Source organism: Malurus melanocephalus, unplaced genomic scaffold, assembly GCF_030028575.1.
Source record: "Malurus melanocephalus ecotype Western Australia unplaced genomic scaffold, MMel_1.1 scaffold_235, whole genome shotgun sequence".
Classification (NCBI taxonomy): Eukaryota; Metazoa; Chordata; class Aves; order Passeriformes; family Maluridae; genus Malurus; species Malurus melanocephalus.
This window is the reverse complement of record NW_026623467.1, coordinates 549085-571606: the sequence shown is the minus strand read 5'-3', so window position 1 is coordinate 571606 and position 22522 is coordinate 549085. Positions and strand designations below refer to the sequence as shown.

Below are 22522 nucleotides of genomic sequence, written 5' to 3'. Positions count from 1 at the left end.
AGGAGCCTCACAAGGGGACGCACAGGGATACCGCTGATAGCATCACACACAAGAGGCGTGTATACCCATAGCCAGAGTTAGCACACGATGTGTAAACAAGTCTGTGTGTTCATGTGGGCAGTGTTTGTGCAGATCCCGTGGGTTCCCATGCCCCAGCATGGGACGGGGATGCAACTCCGGTGGCACTTGGAGCAAACAGACGTGACGGAAGGTTGAAGTGCACAAGGGCACACAGAGCCACCTACAAGAGCAGAGCCTCTCTCAGCCACTTACACAGTCACACACTCACCAGAACAAACAGCACTGCACATCTCTGCATGTGGTGTCTGGGCTGTGACTTGGAGGTAGTTGCAGCATTCGATGTCCCAAAAGGCAGATGTGCACAGGGGAGGCACATTTAGCCAGGGCATGCATGAAGATGTGCAAAGCCGTGTTGTTACACATGGTGAGGTAGGGGACTTGTGGAGACATGGCCCTATACCATACAAAACTCTGCAAGCTGGGAGTCTTCTGGGATATCATAGAACAGAAATCCATTCTTGAGATGTGATATTGCTATAGGTGACAAATTTAAGTTGTTTGGAGTTTTTAATCTTCCTTTAGAAAACGTCAGGTATTGGGGTGAATGCTGGAAAGCTGCCAGCTTTCAGTTCACACCAGTTGACCGTAACTCCCGTATTCTGCTGCGGGAATGGCTGCTGGCTGTGTGTCCTCTCACACTGTTGCTGCAACTGTGTCGACAGGCAACCTGGAGAGGGGGCAGGGAAGACAGGGAAGAGAGGAAACAGCCCCMAACCTGACTTCCCCTTCACTCAGCTCCTTCTGATGACCAGGCTGGGCCGTGTCYCCAGAAGTGGCACACTGGGGATGCATGCAGGTGGGAGGGTTAGACAGGAAGGGAAGAGTCTGGCACGCGGTGTGCCCAGCTGGATAGTGAGATAAGGGAGGGCACAGAACTACTCTCACTGCTTCTCTCTCCTCAGCTGTCCCGTTTTATGGAGCTGCGGGCCAGGGCCAGCCCAGCTCCCCTTTTTCCTGCTGGTGATGTCGCTGGTCCTGTCGTGGAGAGAGTCTGGGCAGCCCCGCAGAGCCTGAGCGCCGAGGCGGCAGTGGCGACGGCCCCCCTGTGCTCCCCGGCTGACTACTATGGCTGTGTACTGCTATGCGCTCAATAGCTTGGTGATGATGAATAGCAACAGCGAGGTGACAAGCGGCAGGAGCAAGACGCCGCCTCCTCCCGGACAAGTGCTGCCCAGGGGTCCGGAGACACCCGGCAGCTGCCGCTCGCTCCCTGTCTTCAGCCCGGCCCCGGTGCCGCCCCGCTCCCCGCGCTGTGGCCCCACTTTCCTCTTTCCACCGCTTGAGGAGCCCCCGCGGCAGCCGGGCAGCCCCGGGGGGCGGCGGAGCARCCGGGGCGAAGAGGGAGAGCCAGGACACCCCATGGCACGGCAACTTCAACGGGAGCTGCTCAATGTGCAGGTGAACCAGAAAGTGGGACTCTTCGAGGCACACATCCAGGCACACAGCTCTGCTGCCCAGCCGCCACGGAGCCCCCGGCTAGCCCGGTCCCGGCCGGCCAGCCCCACAGCACCGGTGGTGGCACTTGGAATTGGACCCCGGCCGCGAGCCCACGGGGAGAGCGAGGCCCCTGATGCCGGTGGGGTGCAGGTTTGTCTGAGCACTGCAGAGCCCAACAGGAGGCCGGTAATGATGGTGGCAGARAGCAGCAGCCCCTTGGAGCAGTCAGGGCCTGCACCACAGCAAGAGGAGGTAGTGGTGGCCCCCACAGGACTTAAGGGCCAGCACCCAGCCATYGGCGGAAGCATCCCTGCCGTCATCGTTACGGACCTAGGGGGCCCRGAGGAGGAGATGGGTGCCGTGCCCCCTGGCACCCTGCCCGTCCGGAAGCTCTCATCATCCTCAGCRTCTTCCACGGGCTTCTCCTCGTCCTGGGAGGAGTCCGAGGAGGACATCTCCAGTGACCCCGAGCGCACCCTGGACCAGACTCCCGCCTTCCTGCAGACCCTGGACCAGCAGAAGCCCCGAGTGGTGAGTCTTGCGCCAGCTCTAGGGAGGTGGGGATGAGGGATGGCAGCATCCCTGCTCTGAGGCACAGCTGAAGTGGGAGGGCAGAGGTTTGGTGCAGCAGAAGTCTGCAGAGAAACTTTCCATTTGCTCAGTGGTGCTTGCTTTCCCTCACATGAAAAGCTTTCAGACTTGGGACAAGTGTTCCTACTTGGAAAATCCTCRCAGGAGAGAGTAGTGGTACCTGTTTCGTTTTGCACAGTCGTTGCAGAGCTTCCCTGGTGCTGCGAAGCTGCCTGCCAGCATGCTTAAAATACACCCATGGACTGCAGCCTGCTACTGACATGTGGTTACAAGCCTCAATTTTTCCTCAGCACAGCTTCCCTGGGTGATGGAGGTTTCCCACGATTTACATGAGCCTGAGGGAGAATTTATTTCCTCCCTGGAGTTGAAACTGTGTGGGCCAACTGTCTCTTCAGGTTTACACTGATGCCCCTCACCACAGTGTCTCTGTGTGTTGCACACAGAAGCAAAATTCTCTAGAATTTCTGGTAATTCCCCTTTTGAATAAAGCTTCTTGCTTGTGGGGTATCTTATATTTTAGGTAAGCATATTCTTATTAGGTATTTATATTAAGTTAATTTGTTTCAGAATCTTTATTGTGGAGCTGGTTGTGAGGCTTCAGGCAAGAGAAGGCATGAGTGTTGTGTTGCCCTTGGAGCAGAAGGGTCTCCTGAGAGAGTTCTCCAAAGGCATGAGACAGTCATGGGATTTGTCGTATCACTAGGGAACTTCATTCCATGTCTGAGTGCATCACACAGAGTGTGCTTTGCTCTGAGCTGTCACACCAGTTATCCAGAGGGCTTTGAACCATTTTAACCCAGTGCAGGGCATCCATCACGAGGTTCTCCAACCAGCACACAGTCTCTCCTATCATCCAGCTCTGAGACATTGCATTGATTTGAGCTCAGCACTGGAGCCTCCCACTGACAAACCCTGAAAAATGCAGGACAACCCAGTGACTTCTTAATTTMAAGTGTTTGATAATGGCTTGTCAACTTTCAGTGATGTGTTTCACTATGTTTAACTTCCTGTATACACATGGTAGTGAAACTCTTGCTGAATTCAGTGATACAAGGAACACTGGTGCAGGGAAGCATCTAAGTGAAGGCATCAAACTTGGATGAACTGAGACAGTGGCTTGTAAAACAGCAGGCTGAAATAAGTATCTTTTCTTTTGTACTCCTTTTGTTCCAAAAATCCAGGCTCAGTTCTGCTCAGGATGGAGCAGCAGCCGAGTAAAAGCACAGTTAATGAAGTTACGAGTCTGTAGCTCGTGTTTGCAGACAGTTTTGTATTTTGGGGCTCTCGACTGATGAATCAGCTTGTTCCCTTTGGGAGCTGCTGCAATCCCTCTGCTGATTAAATTCTGCTGGTTTTATGTGCATGAGCTGTAGTAATCTCTGTTCCATTCTCTGTGMTAATGACTGTTCCTAGTGCCAGATCCCACTGATTTGCTGCTGAAAACAGTTCATTGATGGGCAAAAGCATGCTTGATGCTCATGTGGAAAGCTTCCTGGAGCCTCAAGCTGACTCTGCACAAGCTCCTGTGGGCCTCCAGTGAGCTCAGCCAGGCTAGTGGCTCGGCAGCGAACAGGCAAGGCTCATTTGTATTGCTAAAAAGTCTGGATGAGAACAAGCTCAGAGCAGGTCTAAGATCAGAGTAATTGCTGGGCTCCATTGGGCTACTCGAGCTAAACCAGATGAAGATCTGATCCAAAATGTGTCAGGCAGCCTGAGGAGGTGCGCTAGATTTTGTGTTTCAGTGCTGGAATCTCAGTAGGAGCAGCGAGGCTAATTTACTTTCCGCTGGGCTCCACAGGTCCCATGCAGGGGCTGATCACTGACTTTGGCAGGTTACAGTCTACTCTCAGCAGGATCGTGTGCAAATGCCCAGTAATTCAGAGTTGATTCATATAAATAACACCCAACTTTGAGTCCTGGTTGGCAATATTTTGTAAATCCATAAAGACAGCAGAAGGCAGCTACTGAAGCAGTGTCAGGTTGCACACTCATTTGTTTTCATGAACTCACTGTTTTCCTTTTAAGAATGCACACKGTCTCGAAATGAGTTGTGTAATGAGGGAGAATGTGTGAGAAGCTCTCTCCACAACTCGTGCTTTTAGTCAAATCCTGGGAGACCTCAGCCAAGTGAAACCAACTTGGGGCTTCTTGGGTTGAGCAGACAAACGCRGGGCAGGCAGAAAGCTGTGCCTGTGTGCACTGGGTGCTGCTGGCACAGGGGAGGCTGTTGTACCTGGAGGAGAGGTAATGATGAGTGGCAGGAAAGCAGTTCTTGCCACATATACAGTCCGTTTGCACATCTCACATAGCATGTTTACAGATTTGATAAACAGCAGGCCTGCTCCTGCCCTTCCTTTTTGGATGCCGGCTGGCTAAGCAAATCTGTTAGGGATGTCCGGCTGTCTATTGTAGTTCCTCCTGAAATCCCGGAGAAACAGGCAGATCCCTCCGGCTGGCATGGACTCATCCTCCATTTGTACYGCAGGTAGGAAACTTTGTTTGTGTTGGGGCCTGAAAATTGGCCAATAAGAAAATTACGTTGCCAAGTGAAAGGGAGGGAGGTATCGTGGCCACATTTTTGGCCGTCATGACCTGGAGCAGCTCTGTGGCTGGAACAGGCTCTGCCTCTGTTTATTGAAACAGTTTGCTCAGTGCTTTGTCTGTCCCTGGAGTGCCCTAGTGCTCCGTGGGCTGTGCAGCACCGGGGAACYGTGACCCTGCCAGGATGGTTGTAGACTTGTGAAGAGCAGTGACAGTAAAGCCATGTGACGTTTTGCTGTTGACTACTTGCAAATCCACTTAAGGTCTGAGTAAACTTCCACGTAAGGGCTTTTGCAGCTGTGGCTTTCCCCCGGCTGTGGGCCGCTGCCGGAGAAACCCCATGCTTGTTTACTGATGCTTGCAAGGTTTCAAAGACACTCGAGCGATTACAGTTCTGGGGCTGTGTGGGAGGGACGGGCTGTCCAGGCAGCGTGTTGGGATGGGGACACTGTGATTTGGAAATGCCGCAGGGGAGCACTCTGTGCACACCCCCTGTGACCAGCAYGGGCGGTTTGGGGAAGGAACTGATGCTTCTGCTCACCAACCACCTGAGCCAGGAGGAGGCAGCCACTCCTGGAATGCACCTGTCTCCATCACTGTCTGGTGCTGAAGGGAAGAATTTCTCACCTCCTGGCTGATCACACCGGTTGTGGAGGGGAGTGAAAAGGTGCTCCTGAGTGGCACAGGTAGCCTGAAATGGCAGCCCAGCTCCTGAGGAAATTTCACACCTAAGATAAGATACATTCTGACTTCTTGACTGAAAAAAAAAACAGTGTATGAGCTTTTCTGTTTTGGTGGAGGACTCTGTTGGCTCTTCCCAAGGGAGAGCTGATAACCAGCTGATRCCCTGCAGCAAGAGACTTTTCTAGAGTCCCACTCTAGGAAACTGGCTTAAGCGGAAGATATTCCAAAGCTGGTCATTACTGAGTCCTCTTCACTGACCTAAATTCCCTGGTTTGTCAACTCCATAGCTGCTAGAGACAAAGCAACAGACAAGTGAGGGGAAAGGCAGAAATTGAGCAAGCAAGCATGTACTATAGAAAAATGACATGTCAGGGGGAAAAAGAACCCCTTCCTGGAAAAACAGTGCAAGACACTGCAGTGTTCCTCTCTTCCTGGCTTTCCCACAGCCACGGTGGAAACACAAGGATGTACAGCAGAATAGTAATCAAGGGACTTGGTACACTGTGAAACTTCTGGTCCTTTCAGCAGGACGAGTAGATTTTTCAGAATAGCAGACTTCCATTAACCTGTGCAAAGTGGCAAGAACTTTTGGAAAAAGCWAGTTGCAGTGCTGATGACAGGCATTCTTTTAATTGATTTATTTGTTTGACTCACAATGGCTGTTAATGCAGTCCTGAAAGGAGCCAAGTTTAGATAGGATTAGTGTCAGCCAAGGGCCTCTGGGACCCTTGCTTATTTCTTTTTGAGATTTTCCAAGGCATAAGCTGACAACAGGAGTCCTGATTTGTTCCTATAAAAATCARTCAAATAAATATGCTTTCATTCCCTTTCCAAGCTGTCGCTGTGATCAGGAAGTCTCCCTGTAACAGAAACCACGACCACGTGGCTATGGTGATGCATGCAAGCCCTGTGAATATATATCTTTATGCCGACTGTGTTTATGTGTTTTACTCTTTACTCCCATTGTGTTTGTCTTAAAAGCTCCTAAGCTTATRAGCTTGTGAGTGGTATCTCTGATTTAGTATCAATATAATGTCTGGCGTATTAGRGCTCACTCAGAAGAGCAACTGTTCTTTTAGTAATGCACATCGCTGACCAGGGAGGGTGCTTAGCACATCTGGTAAGCTGCCAAAGGATGGAGTCTCCCTGCTCTGGAAAGACTGAGAGGGAGAAGGGAATGAGGTGGACACCTCTGTGTTTCCACTTTCAGAACACCACGCTCAGCAGATGTGACAGAACGTGGCAGTTTTTCCTGCTGGGATGAGATGAGGATGAGGATGCTCGGGTGCTCAGCAGAGCTTCAGGCTCTGTTGATGGAGGCCGTGCACTCCAGAGRCTTCACAAAGCATCACTCCCTGTTCGGTAGCTTATCCTCTACCTACTCACGTGACCTTCTCAGGGAATAAGCAGCTTTTTCATGGGCTCCCACCCACAGGCTAAGTGAAGGTGCTGCCATAACCCAATGAGAGACATATGGTGCTGCTTCAAGTCTGTTCTCATCAGCACTTTTAAGCTCATTGGGRAGGGTTTCTTCTCTGCGCACATTCTCTGTGATTGACAGGGCAGGAATTACATGGCATATCACAGATCCTTTTCATAGAAGGACTTACTTGCTAGCACAGCTGCTTTCTCTTGCATATTTTTGTTTCTCAAAAAATTACACACTGAAAGCATCCATGAAAGTGGCAAAATAAAAAAAAAACGAAAAACCCATTGTTTCTGAGGTGCAGGAAGAYAAACTTTAGGTCCGTCATCGTTAGGGTTCCTAGCTCTGGAAAGAGCCCAATTTCCACCTCTTCTGGTGGGAATTTCAGGATGTCAGGAGCTTGCCTGTTTGGATCCTTCTGGTGTAAAGCTGAATGTCCACAGAATGAATTTCATGGATCAGTGGAAACTTCAGAGCTTTGTCTTTACCTTTTTAGAACCTTGCAATGGCAAAACCCAAACTGTAGTCAGCACCTGTCTCATGTTTTCCATACTATTTCTATAATGTGTTAGGACAGATTTGCATGTGAAGGAAATATGAATGCAGTACTGAGCTCTCACGTGCCACGYGATGGCCAAAAGCCACTGCTGAGTTAATGTTTTCTTTACATGTAATTCTGTTCTAGCTCACTACAGAAATAATGRCATCTATGTATGACATTAAATGTCCCTTCAGTTAAGATTAGTCTTCTGTAATRGTTGGAGATTATTTTGTTTATTCCAGTAGGTAAATTTGTGCAGTAAATTGGACCTGCTTTCTTCCAATGAAGCCCAGCCAAGCTTTCTAAGAAAGATATGTTAATGTTTGACAGACAGTGGAAACTAAATATTAACATTTTCAAATCAYAGAGTAACTTCACAGCCTAATCCCTATTCTTAAATGTGACTTTTTTGGGAATGTGGGCTTCCACACTTTCTGGGTCACTTGAAATGGTCCTTTTATGGCACTCATCTTGATTAGCCTTGCTGGATGTCTCCTTGGGTATCCTAAGGTTCTCCTAAGGTATCTTTCTTCTCTGTTATTCTAATGGGATCTCAATGACTTGCCCAAGAGTGTGCTAAGACAACAGAGGAATCTGTTTTTAAAGTACTCATGAATGTCTTCTATAAAATTGATTGGAATTTCATTCTTATTCCTACACATAAAAAACTAGGTCATGCATGGCCTGCACAATGGCTCCAAGTAGTTCAGGAAGCTCCAGTCTGAGATCTACTAGCCTCAGAAGCAAGTGCCTGTGATTTGACTTTTCAATCAGTGTTTAGGCAGCACAATTCAATTTGCTCTGTAACAGAATGATCAACCAGCAGTGCCTTTCATCATGAGTTGGTGTGGGTACCAGCCCCAGCTCAGGCTCTTCAGCTGCAAATTTCAGTTAAATGTGTGCCCTGTGAATGTGTTTGAAATTGGTGAAAGGCTCTGAAAAACATAGGCTGCAGCTCCTTTTTTCCCAGGCAGTGGGAGTTCACCATTCCRGGGCTGCTGTCACGGCTTTGTGCCTGTGGAGATCCTCACTGCTGCTGTCAGCCATGGGTCGTGTTTACGGTGTGGTTCCTGACCTTAATTTTTCCGAGATGGGTAATGTTGGAGTCAGGAGCTGCTGCAGGCTGCTAAGACCCATGTGAGCCTCCGATATTTATTTCAGTCTTTTCATACATTTCAGCCATGAAAAGAAAGAAGTGATTTTTTCTTTTTTTATAGTAAAGAAAGTCCTTTTCATTAATGACATGGGAAAAGAGGCAGCCTAGTAGAAGGAATTCAATTCTTCCTTTCAGATATAAGATGTACTGCTGGTCAAAACACAAGGATTGCTTTTGGAAGAAGAACTAGGGGGTAAAACAACAAGTGCTTAGCACTTACAACTACTTCTTGTAAGCAATACAGTGTATTATCTGATCAGTGCTACACAACAGGAACTTCATTAGCATTCTGCACTGTTGTGGTTTTAAGTAATAGTAAAGYATCCCTMGTCTCTGTGAAAGACAGAKATGTGCTCTAGAGGGATCTCCCAAMATTTTAATGGRTTAGATTCAAMGGACAGAATCAAGTGGTCWCTTCACTGTTTGTTTCACAYGCTTGATTTCAGGAGAGGTCAGCACCTGGGGTTGCTGTGGGGTGGACCTTGCTGAGTCGATGTGAGTTTTATCCAGGGTTTCATCCTTGACTTTAAGTCTTGTACTTGGGATCTTGGACAATAGGGCTCCTGTACTGTTCAAGGCAGAGGGAGGTCTCATGGGGCCTTCATTCCTCACTGTCACAAAACTCTCTTCAGCCTGAATGAAGACCAATATATCAGGAGCAGGAGTAACCAGCACAACATTTTGGTCGATTGGCTATGGGAGGGAGATGACACAACTCTTCCCTCCCACCACATCAGCATTTGCAGAAGGGGCTGTTTAGCAAGGGCTAAGCCATGGCAGCACCTACCTTCAGCATCAGCTCCTTCTCCTCCCCCTTCGCTTCCTGTCCCTTTGCCCTTGCTTGGGCAATTCATCTGCAGCAAGATAGAATCAAAGAACCYTCTTCCTTTGCTAAACAATTCGCTCCTTTTGTTAGGGTCAGATAAAATGCTGATAAAAGCTGTTGTAGCTCCGCTGGAGCCAGCAGGAGCATGCTGCAGGTTTGATCCTTGTTCGTTTTTCGCCTTGCTCACTCCTACATGTATCCAGTTACACCTTGTGGTAAATCTAACCTTAAGCTGAATTAATGAACCAGAGATGCAGTCCCCGTGGGGGGTTTGCCTATTCCATAGGAACAGTGCCTCACAGCCTTTGGGGACAGGAGGTTTATAACAGGAAAGATCTGCAGGGAGGCTTTTTGGAAAATGTGTTTTAGGGTTGTGTGTTTTTCTCTCATTTCTTGCTAAACTATCCCTGATCCGTGCCACTCAGAAGGGCAGGAGCCAAGGCTGGCCTTCAGCTCGCCACTGAGCCTCGTTGGTTGCAGACCTGCATTTTGGGAAGGCGTAGGAATAGCTTTTATCCCGTTGAGCTAATTGCATTCAAAACMTTTTCATTAAATGGGTACTTAAGTACAAGCCCAGGTGTACCCCTCAAAAGAGAGACCTGGGCTCCAAGAAGGGGTGGGAGTGAGGGGGAGGTGAGCAGGCTCCTTCTCACCATGTGGAACACAGAAATTGCTCTGCTGGCAGCTGCAGGCCCTATTAGTTATCCAGGRGTGTCCTCCCACTGCAAGCAAGGTACAGAGCAGCCGGCTGGAGAATTAGCAACGTGTCCAAATGTAATATRGTTGCTATTATGGGTAATATATATTTAACACTCTGCAGGGACCGTTTAAACCTGCCTCTGCAGGAAGGGGAAAAAAAGTCAGGTTTGCTTTCTTGGCAGACTGCAGATCAGAGAGTCCAATCTGTAATCTCTCTTGGTATGTTTTATGTGGGTGGGTTTTGTTAAATTACAGGCAAAGTTATTGCACCCCTAGGCTACTCACATTAAATGTTTCTCCAATTTTAGCAACATTCTTTCCAGGCTCAGCTACATTTGTTTTTGTCTTCTCTATGGCAATTGATGAGCTCAGTTTAAAATGTATAACTCCACGGGATCTCCTGTTATATATTTCTTCCACAGCTATACCTGAATTGGGGCAGTATAATCCAATGACTTGTTGTAATGCCTAATGCTTTCTTTAATACATTCCAGATTAAAGGAGTCAGCAAAGTTTACACAGCCAAAGTAATAAATTTAAACAATAATAATGGCAAATCCCAAACTGTGATTATATCTTGAAAATGTTTGGCTTTTTTTTTTTCTTCCTATCTTCTCTGGTCTGGCTAAAGTCTGTTTTTAGGAAACTGAACAGGACAGATAAAAGATGATGAGACAAACAACTTAATCCCTTAATAATGTCAAGTGGAAAATCCAACAACAGATTGGCAAGAAACTGTAATAACAACTGCAAAGTGACCCTTACTGAAGACTAAGGAACTAGTTTAAAAGGCTGAACTTGGGATATAATTAGAGATGAGCCTGAATCAGTGCCCATAGGCTCAAATATTTCTTTGAACTCTGAAATGGAGCCAAATTCCTTGTTTTTATCCGTGCCTGTACAGCATCAGCTTAACTCCATTGAGGCCAGTTCAGCATCACCTCTTACCATGTGCTGCCCTGGGTACCCACACCAAGTGACCATGAAAGGTCCCGGGGTGGCATTCCCACCACTGGATGCTGTTGCAGATGGAGTGTGGGCTGACAGCAGATGTGCACAGCCCAGCTTGTCATGGCAGCAGGAGCAGGGATGGGCAGTGCCTCCAAGTGGGAGGAGAAGAAATGGGCACTGCCACACTGGCCTTTGAGTCCCAGCCTGTCATCCTGCTCTGGCCAGGGACTGGCACAAAACTGCACCCCTGGGCAGCAACTTTGAGTAGTCTTGAGCTGCCATTAATAGATACACCTTGGAAGCAAGGCATGTGGTCACAGGAGTAGGAGGCACTTGGAACTGTAATTGCCAAGCAGCTTCAGAAAGAGGGTGTTAATTATTATCTTTCTCCTTGGAGCCATATTTACTTAGAGCTGACAGCCCTCCACCCTGGGGTTTGTGGGAGGAATGTCTCGCTGGGGTGGAGACCAGAGCTGCCAGAAAAGGAAACAAAGGAAAGAGATTTTAGAACGGTGGCTTATCTCTATCCACCTGAATTACTGTTTTATTTTTAAAGCATAYGCGAAAAAGGATTGTTTGAAAAAACCTTGACAAGTGTACTCTCCCAGCTCCATTGTTTTAACCTTCTCCTAGGAATTTGTGTATAAAATGTTCTCAATTCCGTTTATATCTTCTTGACAAATCCTGTGTTTCCCTTCCGTGCTTTTAGCGGAGTGGGAACTAACCTTGATCTTTCTGCGAAGCGAACAGAATTGCCTTGCTGGATGTCACATTCCCACCTTCACACACAAACAGTGCGTGTCACAGCTTTTGAGCAAGATGTACCATCGCTGACAAAAATTGTGTAAAGTTCATACATTCAAGATGAGCTTTTAGAAAAACAGCTCCAGACTGAACCAGACTCTCTCAGAGGAGGGAGCAACTGATGTTGTCTGGCTCTCGTGGAAGCCACCTTGCACAACAGGTTAAAACAAGTGGTCTGAAGCCAGGACTATAGGTCAGCTCCTCCATTAGCATCCCCTCATCTGTGTCTCATCTCGAAGAGAAAAGGCTTGGCCTCCTCAGATCTYTCTTTTCTCCTGTTACCCTGTGTAGCTGGAATGGCTTTTCTGAGCCAAGGAAAGCAGCACARGAGTCCAGGTGGTCACAAGAGACTGAAATGTTGGCCAAATGCTGGGCTGGTAATAAGAAGAAATGCAGAGGTAGCATGATGCCACCTAGTCTGTTACTGTCTTCCCTGTRTTGTACATCCCAACCAGTTCTTGTATCTGGTTTTTGAGCATTTGGGTGGCTCAGGAGGCAGTTCCAGATTCCAGGTTTGTTCTTGTGGATGGGAWCCCTTCCCAGAAGAGAGAAAGCTCAGAGGAGCCTGTTTAATATAGGCTGATCTCATGCTTGAGCATATGCAGGAGTTGACCTTTCAGTGCTGAAATAAGAAGTGATGGGAATAGAATAAATCACAGTCTTGAAAGAAAAGCCAAGGAGCTTAGACATATACCTCAGAAGAAGGAATCAAGGTAGGGAGGCTGAGAGCCACTGAACGGCCAAAGGACAGATTCAAAAAGCAATCTTTCAGCAGGGATTTTGATGTATCTTTGCAGAGCAAAAGCTGTTGAGATGTGAAATTGGGAATGATGTGATGAGCCCAGAAGGTGAATTTCAGTTGGGTGGGTAGGCTGGAGAGACTCTGTTAGGGATGCTGTCCTGAAAAAAACCCTAAGACTTACAGATAGATTTGATGTGAGGACTGAAAGAAATCCAAGTTTTTCACTTGCTAGAAGTTTCAGGGTGGAAGCAAAACACTCACAAATGAGAGTGGTAACATTTACACTTGCACTGCAAAGGCATAAATTGTTCTATGAATCGCCAGGCTACAAAGAATCAAACCTCTACATTGCATTGCAAGACTGAGAGAACTGTCGTGTCTTGAATGAATCCAAAGCTAAAATTTCTTTAACCTTGACAGGAGACAACTCCAAGTCCCCATGGTACACCCACTTAACCTTCAGGGGCTTGGCTTTGAATGCAAGATTTTTCCAAGAGAACCATAAGTCTGAGCACTCCAAGCATATCTGGAAGCCGCAGCCTGATGAGGAGCTCCCTCTGCGTGGTGGCCTCTGTTGGAGCCCAACTCCCTGGTCTCAAGAGAGGGTGGCTCAGAGCTTTTTCAGAGCCCATCACTGCCTGGAGGGAGGCTGAGGTTTGCCCTTCTGACCTGCTCTTCCTCTGGACCATCTGTGCTGCATCCCCAGGGCACTCAGACCCATCCAGACAAACCCTGGCAGGATAGGACATTGTAGGAGCTGGCTGGATGAGGAAGAACWGTTTATTGGCAGAGAACAGATTTTCCAGCAAATGTCAGGGGAGAGGGGGAGTCAAAATGATTCACAAATTCAAACACATTTTCTGAATAGTTCTGGCCTAGGAAAAAATACAGAGGTGGGGGAAGAAGGAGGGATGTTAAAAATAGCAGTGCGTGTCATTCGGACACTTTCAGAATGAACTGTTTCATTTTGGGAATGGTTTGTTTATGTTTTGCAAGCATTTGAAATGTAGATTTAGTTCAAAATGGCATTTTTCCCTTAAAAGTTGACCTCACCCTAAAACGGATTGAAAGAAGGGAGAGAAAAGRTTTTTTAGGACTTACATAACCTGAAATGAAACACGTCCTTTTGCTTTGGCTCCAGATGAGATGCTTTGGCTCCAGATAAGACATTTTGGAGTTTTCTTTTCACAGCCCCATGATTTTAGTTGTGTCCAGCCCAACCTGAACATCTCCTCTTCTCCTTTTGATTGAGCTCTGGTGTTAAAAAATACATCCAGCTCCCATGCTAGCCAGCCCTGAAGTCTAATGCCATGGAGCAAGTACTTTAGTTTAATCTGAGGTCAACCACACATTGCTGTGATTCAGACTGAAACCTGTGGTATCAAATTAATAATAGCTGTAGGTTTTGTAGATAACTGGCATCTTCCCCGGAAGATGCAATGTCGAACCTCATTTAGAAAAAGAACCCAAACTCCTCAGGCCCTGAAATCTGATMTAGAAATCTGCAGAGAAGCCGGAGTTTGCAAACAGCTGAATGACAGACTTTCACTCCCTCGACACTCACACTGGTCTCATTCAACTGATTCATTAAAGGAAAATGAGTAAATAGCTGGTAATTACTTTGCTGGTGCCAAAACGTGCAGCAGAGTTTCCTCGGGCAGAGGGGAAGGAATACATGTTTGCTGTACGATGAGCCATTGTCGAGTTTACTGTTCCCTGCTCTGTTTTCTGCTTGGCTGGGACATATTGTGCCATTTCCTCATCTTTTGGTGACTGAGTGGAGCCTCTTTTGCTGAGATTTTTCTTGACTGTCTCATGAGCCCCTCTCCTCTGTGCCTTGGGAGGGTTTGGGCACAAAAGAGGGAGAAAAAAGATGCTGCAGCGTGGGGTGGCAAACTGCTTCTCATCAGTCTGTTGCAGGGGCCATAAGGAAAGACCTTTTCCATTCATGGGAAAATTCTGGGTTTTACCTGAAACAGGAAGTTTGCCAAGCATTTTTCTGGCTCMCTGTAATTTTAGTGTTACCAAAAGATGGATCTCATAGCATGGACAGGACACAGATGTTTTTATGATAGAGGAGAGGGGTTGGCAGTGGCCAAGCATCGGGTTGTGCTCCCTGCTGGGATGGCTGTGATGCTTTCTGTGGTGGTTCTGGGTCCCCCAGCAGTGGAGAGGGCAGGGATTAATGCCTGCAGTGGGATGAGGAATTAAGGCAGTGTGTGTGTCAGCGATGCAGGCATGTGCTGTTCAAACACTGCCAACTCAAGYTCTCCCAGAAAACGATGATTGCCTTCAAAACCACCAAATGTTTCAGGTTTTTTTGGAAGTGCTGGACTTGATTGTTTTCCTGGTTTCTGTGCCTGTAAGTCACACTTGGGACAATTTTTCAATCTGTTCTCTGCAAGGCAGAAGCCTAGAAATGGGCTTTTTTTAATATGAAAACTTGGAGTCTCAGCGACCTGACTGCATGGGGTGTGTGAGAACATGACAGAGCTCACATTAAAGCTGCAGGAGTGGGCAAAGGGACTGTTGAAAGAGCTGCTTCTCTGGSTTGAGAGTGGAGCTGAATGGAAAGAAAGGCCAGGAGGGCAGAGCACGTAAGCCGATTCGGCTTTCCTGGAGCAATCAGAGAACACCAGTGCTCCCTCCCCACCCCAGCTGGAACAAAAAGCCCATACACAACTAAAGCAAAATCTGCCTTCCTGTTTGTGTGCGTGTCGTGAGGCCTGGCAGAGCAGGTGGCCTTTGACTCTTGCATCCCCACCAAAACTCGAAGTCCTCTCCCAGCTGAATCCAGAGGCAGGGGTGCAAGAAGATACAGGCAGGCACGGAAGAGCAAGGACCACACAAACTGCACAAAAGGGTCCACACTCCCTCCCTGTCAATAGTTTATATAAAACACAATTTGAAAACTAATCACTTTTTCTAGGGTGGAGGTGRTACACAGATCTTTGACACAAGCAGCTGCCAGGAGATGGGAGTACAGCTTTGATTATGTTAACCTTAAAATGACAAGGCAGCTACTTTCCAATTGAGCAACTGCATTTGGACAACGATCTGTGGATGGCTGTATGCATCTTTCAACAAGGAATCATAGGCTGTGATAGTGCCCAGAAAATACCAGGCAGGGTTGTTGAACCCTCCCAAACCACCACCGAATGGTGGAGAGGTGCTGTGTGAAGTGATGCCAAGCATTGTCTAGCAGCTGTAATGGAATTTGGATTTCAATTTACTCTCATCAGATATGCTGACATGTTCCCTAGTTTGCCTCGTGAATTAAGATGCTGCAATGTTCACTTTTCTTCTTTCCAGCTGATAGGTGTCTTTGCTCCCCCATGAGGAAAATGGCAAGTATATTCTTCTTTTTAGCATGCCCTTAGAACTATTACATGTTTAAAGGGGATTAATCCTCCAAGCAAAGGCCTGGATGTTGGGGGTGTTGCATTCCAAAGTGGTGGACTTTTCCCAGGTGTTCCATCTGAAGGGTTGACTTCAGTGAAATCACAACAGGAGGGCAGTCCTGAAGGCTGCATACAACACTCAGGTGGTCTTGTGAAGAGCAGTTGCCTTCTGAAAGCTAGCTAGAACTACTGATGGCGTAACAAACAGAATATTTCCAGGATATAAAATTGAGGGAGGAAGGCAGCTTTATGGCTATTGACAGAAAACAGAGGTTTGCATAAGAGCAACATTTTCCATATACTGCGCAATGAAGCTGCTTGCTTGGGAATTAAATTGCAAGTCAGTTTTAGACAGCGTGGCCAGCTGTAACATAGCACACATTGCAACACACATACTGAATGTTATTACTYGGTGTCAGTGTTTATTGAAGCTAGTGGGGATTTGAGAAACAAGCTCTGGCGCAGGAAACACTAACAATGTGATGGCACTTGATGTCTCAGCGAGTGTAAGAACTTCGGGGAATAAATTCTCCAGAGACAGAATACTTTGGAAAATACCTGCTAATCCCTTTAAACCCCTAAGACACATTAATTTTCATATTGGGTAATATTCACAGATTTCATCATAAATCTGAAAAATATCCTGTGGTTTTTGGAAAAGCAAGGGAGACTCCAGGTGTAGGTTCAGTGGCTGATTTTGTAGTGGCAGCTCCAGCTGATCTCACTGGAGAGAGTTTATTTGCTGCTGTCTGCTGGTCCCTTGCTGTCTTCTTCTGCTACTGCAGGAACCAGGTCAGCAAACTTGAGCTACGCTTTGCTGTCACCTTTATGGAGAAGAGTCAGTGCTCTAGAATGTCGCTTCATTTCAGCTGCAAGACTGGAATCAGACTGGGCCAAATCAACTCTGTTGTAGCTCTGTTGAGTCTGGTGGGCTTGCACAATGGATAAATTTGGTCCAGAGTGGGAACAACACAAACCACAGATGGCTGGGTTAAGTGCATTGTTTATATAAATGGCTAGGTCACAGAGAGCTGCCCACGTGGCAAAATCCCCTCCCATCTGGCTCCTTCAAGGGATTTGAAATCACAGCAAGGGGAGAGCAGTGACAAAATGTGGCACAAAGACTGAGTTTCCTGTGTTCAGAGTTGAGGAYCTGTTGGCAGTTGTACACAGGCTCAACTCACCAACTGTGCTGAACTGGCATCTCAGAGAGCAGCACAGSTCACATTGCTGTGCCCTCTGATGGCAGTAAAGTTACAAATATATTTTTAGAATAAAAATAGGAACCATCCACCAGAGCTATTTCTGATGACCTCAGAATAAAGAAAGATTTTGGGCTTTTTTTTCCCTCTTGTTTCTTAGCAGTGCTGCTGAGCTCTCCAGCAGAACAGGAAGTAGACTGAGGACCTGTTTGAGTAACCAGAGTCGTCAGATCAATGGAAAAAGTAGTTTGAGTACACTCTGTGAAAATGCAGTCAATGATTTTGAAATTACTGCAGTTTCTCTTCCTAGGTCAGGGCTGTTGTTCGTGCCAAGGGGACTTAAGTCTACTACTGTTCTTTCTGTAAGCAAACAGAACATTTCTTTTTGATGATGTACGTAATGTGCACCCAGGGGTGAAACAGAAAGCTTTCCCTTGGTGTCCTTAGATCAGTTTCCAGATGAGTTAAGAGATAATTTGATCAGGATCCTACGTAATTTTGAAATACCTACCATGCCATTTGGAGGAAAAATAAACTTGCTTTTACTGGGAATTGGATGTGGAGAGGTCAGAATAGATGAGGAGTGGGGGAGAGGATAAGAGACAACATTTTGCTATCAAAGACGAAGATATACAGTTGTCAATCTCAGAACTGAGACTGATCCTACATTTTAGTGACACTTGCAGCTTCTTTCATGGTTTGCAAGTTCATCTGAGAACTGAATACATGCCAAATGAATCTTTCAAGGGAAGTGGAGCTGAGTTGAAAATATCTCCAGCACAGATAATTCAAAGGAAGTGCAACTTTTCAAAGAGCATGTGAAATGCCTCTAAGAATCTACCTGTTTTTTCCTGTTTACTTTCTTCATTGTTCTCATTCCTCTCTTTAGTCCTACATTTCACCTCTCTACCATCATGTCCTCTTTTTTTGCCTTTAGTTGATCTCCCAGAGGCATACAAAGGGTTTTTGGTGCCGTCACATGCTCCAGCTGGAACTGGAGCACGATTCCTTTCTGACATTATTTTCTCCAGGATTCTGTCAAGTCGAGCTGCAGAGCTCCCCGGGCTTTCACTGATTGTCTTTTCAGCTGTCCTCCGCTAGCGACGCTCACGCTGCAGCCATGCCACGGCCGGTTCCAGCGGCAGAGTGAAGGTGATGCCGTGAGTGCAGCGAGCAAGGGGCGCGCATGGAGCGGGATGGGGCGGCTGCGGGGCGTGGGAGAGCGGGGTCAGGAGAGAGAGATAAGGCKGACAGGAAGGGGAAAGGCAGGTGGAAAAGGGAAATGACCACGGGGGCCAGGAAGACTAAAGAGAATATAAGGGAAGCTGCGAAGCCATCTGGGAATCTGCTCTAGCCACGTGTAAATCGTACAGCCGCGTCCTTGTGGTGTTGTGCTGTGCGCAGAGCGAAGCAGCGCTCCGAGGAGGCTGGGCAGAGCCGGGATGGCGGCGTGGAGATGTGTGGGGTGAGCCCTGGGGGGGTGTGGAGGGATGTGGGGACAGCCTTGGGGGCACAGTGGAGGTGGGCATGGGTGAGGGGAAGTGCGTGGGTGCTCCAAGATGGGGTGTGGGGGTAGCAGAGCTGTGGTAGAGCAGTGTCCCGTAAAGATGGGGGCAGAGGTTGATGGAGCCGCTTTCACTGGCAGTTGTGTCCGACGGTATCGGGTTCTGGGTGACAGCAGGAGAGCGGGAGGAGAGGCGGGTGCTATGGGTGGAGGCAGAATGGGAAGTTTGGGAAAAACCCAAAATCTGATCAGGAGATGGGAAAGGAGCAAAGTGGAGGGAACAATCATGCAAAAAGTTGCATTGTGAAAAGTCGTGGAAGAAAGCATCCTGCAGGGGAAAGAGAGGAAGGCTTGGATATGAAGCCTTTAAAAGTACTTAATGATGGATGASTGGGGTGGGATTTGTAGCAAACAGCTAGATCTGAGCCAGCCGCCCTTCGTGGGGAGAAACAGGCCCCTGGAGAACACACTGTATGTGACCCGCCTGCACAGCGTGAGGGGAGCTGAGGCTGAGCTGCCCTGTGACTGTAAAAGGAGTTAACTAGCATAGATGCAGTCATCTACATTGAGCATGGCTAAAAATAGGTGAGATGAATTTCAGTCCGGAGGACAAAATGTTACAGTAAATGAATACAAACAATCTCATGGTATCTTGCTGGGTGTACTCATGTCTCCTCCATGCATGTGCACGCAGGAGGTGTGTGCCCAATGTCAGGGCTTGTGCACATCAGGTGCATGTGTGCACACGAGCACCAATGGCTGGCTGCAATGTTCAGATCTCACATCCTCTGTGCAAAGGTCCTCTGCACCTCAAACACTGAAAATCTGAGCTGTGATGCTGGAGCAGGCTGTAGTTCCTCAGGTGCCTGTGGCTTGTATTGTGAGCCATTCCAGAGAGCATCAAGGGAGAGCAGGGAGATGTGCTGCAGTTTCAGGGAGTGCTGCTCCTTATTCCATCAGTCTCTGCTTTGCCAYGGAAAGGGCTGCAGGGTTAATGCAGCCCCTTGCTTTTATCTCAGCTCTCCTGGCTTCCTCTGCCAGAGCTGTGRGTGTTACTTTGCTTTAACTCGCACCGGGAGGCACCAGTGTGACAGGGAATAAAGGTCCCAGTCCCCAATGATGCCATTTGCCCCATGCCACTTTGCCAACTGCTCTGAAAGTGAGACCATTTCTTTCCCCCAGTAAGAGGACCGGTTAGAAAAGAATAACCACATCTCTATGGGGACATCCATGGATGTGCCAAGAGAAACCCAGGCAGATGCAGTTATTTAGTGGGATCCTTCATTCATRGAATAGGTTGGCTTGGATGATATGTGCAGGGCATGGATCTAGAGCCCATCTTTATTGGAGATGTCCTCTGGCTGTCCCAGCGAGCTCCCTGGAGCYCTGCTCTCCTTCCTTGTTCCAGTTCCTGCGCTCGTCCTCATCTCCAAAATTAGGTCTTCAGGTCCCATGCCTCATCTTTAAAACTCCCTGTGCAATTAACATGCACAGGCACGTCCTTGAAGAAAATGTCCCCAAAGGATGGGCAGTGAGAGGATGGCACAGTTTGACTGAGTAGCTCACGGTTATTGTAGGAGAAGCTGGGAATGTCTCTGCACCAAGAAATGACACTGTGCTCATGGAGGTCAWGAGTTGCTGGTATGACCTGAGCTTGTTTAACAGTCTCTACTTTGGAAGAGAGCAGAGTTTTAATCTAATGAGGATGATGTTGGGCAAAAGCTTTTAGTGCTTGGGTCTGATTAGTCATAATTGAGCTTCTCTTTTACTTAGTCCTTTATTGGAGGCTGCTCATTCTCATGCTGCGCATTTCCTCTGCCTGCAAAAGCACTTAAAGCAGCCTGGATCCCCAAGTCACTTGTTCTCAATATTTATGCCCCCGAGTGGTTTTCCAGGGAAGCTCTTAGTGTTACAAGTTGAGAAAAGACACATATTTGTCAGAACCAAAACTGGCAAGGTACAGAGTTCATTCTTAGGCATGAGGTGGGTTAGAAAGTCTTATTTTTGTGCAATTTTGGTAAGAGCTCCCTCCCCCTTCTCCCTGCTTTCATTTGTTTCTGTGTCCTCGGTTCTCAGAAGACAAATGTTTCTAAGGGCCAGTGTGTGCCTTGAGATCACTTGCTGGTAATGGCCAGAGGGGCACCACATTTCTATTTCCACATTCATGTTAGCTWTTGAGACATGTTGTCTCACCCCAAAAATTCTTTAAACGTGTTCAGAGGGGACCATTAGAAACCCAACAAGCTAGTTTCATGTTACTGGAATAGTTTCCAAGTTATTTTATTTAGAACCCTCTGTGAAATGTTACTTTGTGTGCTCCTCTGTCAGCCTTCAGGCTGAAAGTGAAAAGGTCTTGGYGATGAAAACTGAGTCAGAAGATACACAAAGTTTATATATGGGATTATTTAGCCTGCAAGCTAATGAGTTTCAAGTGAAATATCTAAGATCATTGCGAAAACCCTTCCATTCATTCCTTTCTACTCTACCCTGTCTAGTAAATTGGCATACACTTTGTAAGAGGAAATTGCAAGGATATGCACACGGACTTGGAAAAGAAGTCAGTGGTTTCTGTACACTGCCTAGCCCATGGCAAAGGCCCACAGCTTTCCGTGGTGGTGAAAGGCTGTGTTCCAAACTAAAGGGCAACTCCTCATGTAGCTTCATCTTCCTGTGAAGCAGGGACACAGCTGGGAGCAAACACATGCTGTTATCTGGGCCATGCAGACTCTACTGCCCTCATAGCTGGAGTTTTGAGCAACAGCATTTGCCCAGTTTCCTGTTAAATGCAGAGGCAGTGACAGCCTTAGGTTTTGTAGCTCTTTAGTCCTAGCAYCACAAATGATGAGCCTCAGGTCCATCACACAGAGCAGCACTAACCCCACGGCAGCCTCAAGAGCCAAAGTCAAAAGGATGTMTTTTTTCCCCAAAGCTGGTGTGAGGTCCCAGCATATGCTGTGCAAAGCTTGCAGTGATCCCAAGTGGCTGCTCCTTGGAGGGTGCTGTCAGCAGGGCATCCCTGAGCATCTGATGGACTTGGTAGGCAACATCTGCCCCTGGTGTGAAGTCTTCAAGATGTTTTTGCTTCAGCCCAGATCTCACATTCACGCCAGCTGAGGATCTGGCTGCCACCTCAAAGGGTTACACAAATAACGCACAGTTTGAGCTCTGTTAGAAGCCCCACCCTTTTCCTGCAGTTTGAGTCTGAGGGGTAGTGCCGCTTGAGATATTTTATTGTGTCAGAAAATGAAGAGAAATGTGGAAAAACAAGGCAATAGGATACTTGGTTTAAGGTATGCAGCTGCGTTTTTGTCTAGGGAGGGGGAKAAGGTACCTTTTCTTCAGTAGGTGGTTTTAGGTTATATTTGTTTAAACAAGGAGTGAAATGTTTAGGACCGTAGGGCTCCCCCAGGTTTCCCCATACTGCATGAGCATTGCTTAGAGAGTGAGCAGGTCTGCTCCTCAGGTGGTTTGGGTACATCTGCACATTGCCCTTTGAGCACAGGGACTTCAATCCTGCTCAGTCAGGAGGGAAACTGTGCTGGAGGTTCACCAGCAGACCCAGGGATTGCTGAGGAGTCTTTATGAAATTTGGTTGGACCTGGCTGCCAGAAAAGTGTCAGGATTGAAAGAAGGATGTTGTTTGGGATAAGTCTGAGGCACATCAGCAGGGCTTTCAGGCAGGAGCTAGTCCGTCATATTTCTGCATAAGGGAGCTGTGCAGTTGAGGTGCTGGAGCTGTTCCCCAGCTTCCCATCCACAGGCCTGTGGATGTGCTTTATGTGGTGGGCGTGGAAAAAGCAGAATTTGGGGGTACAGCTGGCTCATTGGAATGTGTTGGTGCAGGAGATGAAGGTAGGAACTGATGSCCYGGCACCAGAACAGCAAGCTGATGGGCTGGAGAGAGCAGCCAGCCTGCAGCCCCAAGGAGTTTTGGGG

At 47.5% G+C, this 22522-nt stretch overlaps 1 protein-coding gene across 1 annotated transcript in view; it reads left to right on the top strand.

Annotated features, from left to right (window-relative positions):
* ITPKB (inositol-trisphosphate 3-kinase B) overlaps positions 1-22522 on the top strand; it is a 65034-nt gene that overhangs the window by 434 nt on the left and 42078 nt on the right. Inside the window, exon 2 of the mRNA XM_057374884.1 lies at positions 984-2049. Within this exon, the coding sequence (XP_057230867.1) occupies positions 1147-2049 (903 nt within the window). The 5' untranslated portion in view covers positions 984-1146. The remainder of the gene's footprint in view (positions 1-983; positions 2050-22522) is intronic.